Source organism: Diplotaxodon limnothrissa, linkage group LG17 (genome assembly GCF_057381915.1).
Source record: "Diplotaxodon limnothrissa isolate DT_005_m linkage group LG17, D_limnothrissa_male_GT1.1, whole genome shotgun sequence".
Taxonomy (NCBI): domain Eukaryota; kingdom Metazoa; phylum Chordata; class Actinopteri; order Cichliformes; family Cichlidae; genus Diplotaxodon; species Diplotaxodon limnothrissa.
This window is the reverse complement of record NC_140612.1, coordinates 25,647,811-25,652,960: the sequence shown is the minus strand read 5'-3', so window position 1 is coordinate 25,652,960 and position 5,150 is coordinate 25,647,811. Positions and strand designations below refer to the sequence as shown.

The 5,150-nt window shown below is 42.5% G+C and overlaps 1 protein-coding gene across 3 annotated transcripts; it reads right to left on the bottom strand.

The window, feature by feature from the left end:
• On the bottom strand, positions 1-4,370 carry LOC146615072 (forkhead box protein M1-like). Of its 3 annotated transcripts, XM_085376371.1 has the most exons (9): positions 3,929-4,361; positions 3,624-3,769; positions 3,198-3,389; positions 2,983-3,111; positions 2,669-2,728; positions 2,206-2,254; positions 1,910-2,082; positions 931-1,699; positions 1-353 (listed from the first exon to the last, which is right to left on the bottom strand). In XM_085376371.1, the coding sequence occupies exons 1-9, from the start codon at positions 4,359-4,361 to the stop codon at positions 1-3; spliced, it is 2,304 nt and encodes a 767-aa protein (XP_085232497.1). The 3 variants fall into 3 exon arrangements, with proteins under 3 accessions (XP_085232497.1, XP_085232499.1, XP_085232498.1); XM_085376373.1 differs by lacking the exon at positions 1-353 and having other exon boundaries at positions 884-1,699; positions 2,206-2,245; positions 3,929-4,370; XM_085376372.1 differs by lacking the exon at positions 1-353 and having other exon boundaries at positions 884-1,699; positions 3,959-4,361.
• Positions 4,371-5,150: the final 780 nt, after the last annotated feature.

Genomic DNA, 5,150 nt, shown 5'->3' with positions numbered 1-5,150 from the left:
CTACTTCAGCTGAGGGAACAACTCAGACCAGCTCATGTTTGCCATACCAAGTTCATCATCATCAAGACTAGACAAGCTAATATCCAACAATATCTTGTTCAGGTTGTCGTTCAAGGTATCTGAGACGAGGCCCTCTGTGATTGAGGGACTGGCTGGTGCGCCTCCTCCCCACAAAAGCTTTCTGGAGTAACTACTTGTGAAGCATCCGGTGGGTGACTCTGCTGGTCCGGTCACTCTGGACGGAGCGGATTTGAGAAGCTCAGTTGGGGAGTTAAACAGAGGCAAGTCTTTAAAGGGAGTGCTGCTGAAGCTGAAGGTGGTGTTGTCGTGTTGTGGAGTATCTGTGGGACCACCTGGTGTATGAACAGGAAAAAACATCAAACGGTAATTGAAACTGGAGCATCCCTGCAATCTATTTAACTATGTTAAATTTCCCCCTCATGTGGTAGCCAGAACCCTCCAGCAGCAAAGCAAATGTAAAAGAAATTTGAAGCTAAAAGCTCCTAAACTACTGCAAAAAGGAGGTCTGAATAAGTCTCCAATAAGAAATTTAAAATGATAGTATCAAGTGGGCCTTATTTGAACTTGTTTTGGTATAATGACAGATATGCTTCTGAATAGTTGGGTAAAACAGACAACCAGAGTAAATTTCTAGAGCACTAGGAGCGTGATATTTCTTCCTACATCAACAGCCTCGCCTTCTGTTGAGAGAAATCCTCTTCAATATGGACAGTTCGGATGGTTTAAATAGTGTCAGATCTAAATTTGTTTCTGTCTTGCTGCTTTGGTGTGGGCCTAATCATGTAGTGTTTACACAAAGAAAAAAAAAGGAAAAAGAAACAGGTGACACTGCTTAGCCATAGAATGTGTTTCGGCCCTCTGGCTATTTCAACTGAGGGATGAACTCAGACCAGCTGATGTTCGCCATACCAAGGTCGTCATCATCCAGACCAGAGAAGCTAACATCCAACAATATCTTGCTCAGGCTGTCGTTCATGGTATCCAAGACGAGGCCCTCTGTGATTGAGCGATTGGCTGCTGTGGAACTGCCTCCCTGCAGAAGCTCTCTGGAGCAGCTACTTTTGAGGCATTCGGTGGGCGACTCTGCTGGTCCGGTCACTCTGGAGGGAGCAGATGTGAGCAGCTCTCTTGGGGAGTTAAACAGAGGCAAGTCTTTAAAGGGAGTGCTGCTGAAGCTGAAGGTGGTGTAGTCGTGTTGTGGAGTATCTGTGGGACCACCTGGTGTATGACTAGGGCTGAAGTCCAGAATATTTTGACTTCCTTTGCCCACCGGGGTCACTTTAAAAGATGCAACATAAGAAGGTGGCTTGCTGGGGGTGGATGAGGTCAAATGGCTGCTACTTTTTATCGGGGTTTTGAATGAGAACTCCCTATCTGGGCTTTCCTGCCCATGCTTGTCTTCATCCAGCTCAATATGTGGATTGTCCTGGAATGTCAAAGCATCGGAGGCTACGCCAGAGTCAAAGAAATTACTTTCGTGGCAGAGGAGAACAGGCTCTTCATTCACAGAGAGAACCAAGCGCTGTTTGCGCCGTGAGCTGCTGGCTTGTCTCTTTGGAGGAGCTTTGGGGGTCTCGCATTTAATCGGAACACATACCAGCTCCTCCTTCACTTCTACCTTAAAGTCCGTATTCTTCTGAGGAGATATCATCACAGCTGGGGAATCACTTTGTGTCACCTGTCAGACATGCAACCATTCCCATTAAAATCTTAGTGGTATGGGTGAAGTTCATACTCATCTCTATGCACATAATGTTGTCAATGTAAACTCTAGGGAGTTCCAAGAAATACTTGTTTTGAAAAGCAGTTTGCAACTTGCATAGCTTATGAAGTAAAACAACAACAACAACACATTTTAAAAAGCTGAAATATATGAGAAATTCATTACCTTCGGTGCTATGCGGACTCTCTTTGTTCCTCGTGAATTGTTCCCCTTCTGCTGGGAGCAGGGCGGAGGAAAAGGGGTAGAAGTGGATGGCAGGTAGACAGAAGGAGTGACGGGGAGCTGTATGGGCACCAAGTATGAATCGGTTCGAGGCAGAAGAGGTTTCATCTTTCTCTCTGAACACAGAAAACACATCAACATTGCACTACACATTTCCAAACTAAACAGCAGTTTGCCAACCTCTGATCTTTCTCAAGTCTCAAATTTATAAAACAACTCATACATTTCTTTTAACTCACCAGAGCTAGTTGGTGTTTTTCTTGCATCTGGAAGTGTCCTCTTTTGGTGCTGTGAAAAGTAAGATGAGACAGAAATTATATCAGTTAGGAGCCTTACTGTGCTGCCACCTACCAACACTGTAACTTGGCGTTCTGTCCAAAACTTGTCCCTTGATAGCTGACCCTACATCTTTACCCTCAGGAAAGGACTAAAAGGAAGTTTTATGATTGTATGGATACCAGACATTAGGAGAAACAAGTGCTCTTAAAGCACATTAGCCTTTCAGACTGACTTCAGCCTCTCTGCTTCCCTGCTGCTCTCGTCTCCTCCTGCAACAAAAACAGGTGTAGCTACACTCTGTGGGTCTGAAAGTCTGGTGACAAATAGATTCATGAACGTTCTGATTTTTCTGAGGTTGTGACTTGAAGATGGCTCCTGAAGAACTAAAAGAAAAGAAAAAGAAAGGGGCTAAATCAGTCTTACTTGATTAGCCAGTAAAAGCATTGGCACAGGAACAGTGGCAGTCACTGGATCACAGCCCGGCTACAGAGAGAGATGTGAAGTGAGATTAGGGGGAAAATAAGATGAAAAACAATATGAGGAATCTCAAAACACTCTCAAGGTGTCAGCCATGAAAAAAACAATTGAAAAACAAGGATCCAAGCAAAATCATTATATAAACACAAGGTAAAACAATAAGCATTTAACAAGCATTCTTGCAACAAAACATTCAGGCCAAGTACCACAAATGTTCCCAGATATCACCGATGTAAAAGCAACGAGTCAGCTGCACTCACCTTGTACACATGATCAAGTGTGAGGCATCGATTGGCTTCAGGTCGGATAGTCCAGAAAGACTTTTTACCATCTGGAGACGTTTCACGAATGAACATGTCATGCACAGAGAGGTTATGGCGGATGGAATTCTGCAATTATAAATGAAAAAGTATTTGAAAACTGCTGCTTTCTGCAGAGCTGTGAACATATCACACTTTCAGCAGCTCTGAAGTACCTTCCAGCCTGGTTTGGCCACATCTCTATAGTAAGGGAAGTTGTCCTCAATCCACATGCAAATCTCTTTGAGGGTCATCCTCCTGTTCTTTCTGCTATTGATAGCAAACTGGATCATGACCATGTAGGAGTACGGTGGCCTCTCTGAAATGGGTTGCTGAGGAGCTTCTGCACTGGTATGTGTATTGTGTGCCTATATGACAAAAAACAAACAAACAACAGTCAATAAATCTGACAGTGTAACTATTTTCTGTAATCAGACTACTATTGCTGTCATTATAAATCACAGTCATGACCAATTGGTTACGAAAGGGTGTTTAGGGAACATGTAGCAACATGTCTGGGGTTAATGTTGCCTTCAGACAAGTTTGTGTCGGCACATAAAGGGCAAGGGAAAAAAAGCAGTTAACAAGAAAAAGCTCTGAACCTGAAAAGTCTGTAGAGAGTTCTGGTTCTCCTTGCTGCTGAGCTGCTTTGTAGAGTTTGGCTCCAAGGCACATGTGCTCATCCTACCCAACCACTTAAGGTCGGTAAGGCTGTCGTCAAAGGGACCGCAGTTTACATCCTTATTCACTAGTAAAGTAAAAGGGGAAAAAACATTGTTGCTTAAACAGAGGAGGAGTTAAATACAGATTATCAAATCAGACAGAGAGAAAAACAAGCACTAAATTCCACACTTATACTTTAAGTATTATCCTAAACATTAAAAAAAAAACTTCTTTTTTTCCGTACATGGTTTAATTTCAGTTAGAAGTTTGTCACCTGGGAAACTGCGTGTAGTTTCAGCTTTGACTTTATGTCCTTCTGTACTCCTTGTAGCAGCCGCTTCAGCAGCAGACTGAGGATCAGCTCCATAGTCCCACTTGTTGCCACTCCCACTCAGAAGAATGAACTTGTTTGGGCCCTGGGCACCACATTCATTGCCTTTAGCTGTGAGGTCCCCAATAACGCTTTGAGCTTCTACTTTTTCGGGACTGACAACCACCTGAGTATCAGACTTGGATGGATGGTCCATGATGCGGATACCACCAGGAAAGCTCTGAACAGCAGCTGGTATTGACGGATCTTTGGAGCCTGATTCTCCAGGCTGTGAATCCGTCGCATTTTGATGAAAAGGCAGTTTTCTTCTTTTGAGAATCCGGGGTCTCGTCGGGCTCCGTCTCATGGTCAGATCATTGAAATGTGCCAAGTTGTTCAGAGGTATTCTGCACAAAAAACACAAACGAGCCTGAACAACGGAGATTAACTGTTACAACAAGAGTTAACAGTAACGGTAACGTTTAGCTGGGAGATGGAAATTATCAAGTCAGTTACTGGCGTTAGCCATCAAGTCCGTTCACAGCAATTCAGTCTAGATCAACTCGGAAAACTCACCGATTTAGCTCAAATACTGATCATAATAAAATACTAAGCATTTAACGCTAAACGGGTTAAATGTTATCTAGATAAAACTAAGGTCCGCACCTTCTTTTTATATCGTCAACTCCTCACTTTAGCGGCTAATTTCCTTCGGTTAGTGACGATTTCCAGCTTGTAGAACAAAAGACGTTAGCCAATGTTTTTAACTGTATGAAACGTTGCCAGGATTATATTTATTAGCAATCAAGATGTTCGTATATAATAGCTACGACACTAGAGAATTTTTGTCTGGATAACCATTTTGACAATTAATGAAACATTACCATATAACTTACATTAAGGTTAAGTATTTTTCCCGATGTAACAAGTCAAAATATATTCTAGTGAAAACCTCAATAGACTCAAATGACAACTTCAGACATAATTTGCGGTAAAACATACAGCATCGCTGTACATTCACTCCAGACATACTGCGCTATCCTGGGAACCACAGAACCATCCTGTGACTACATTACAAACAAATAAATGTAATTAAAATATATTGATGTCGCGGTAAAATTGACAGTTTTACTACAGATTTAAAGTAACTTTTCCA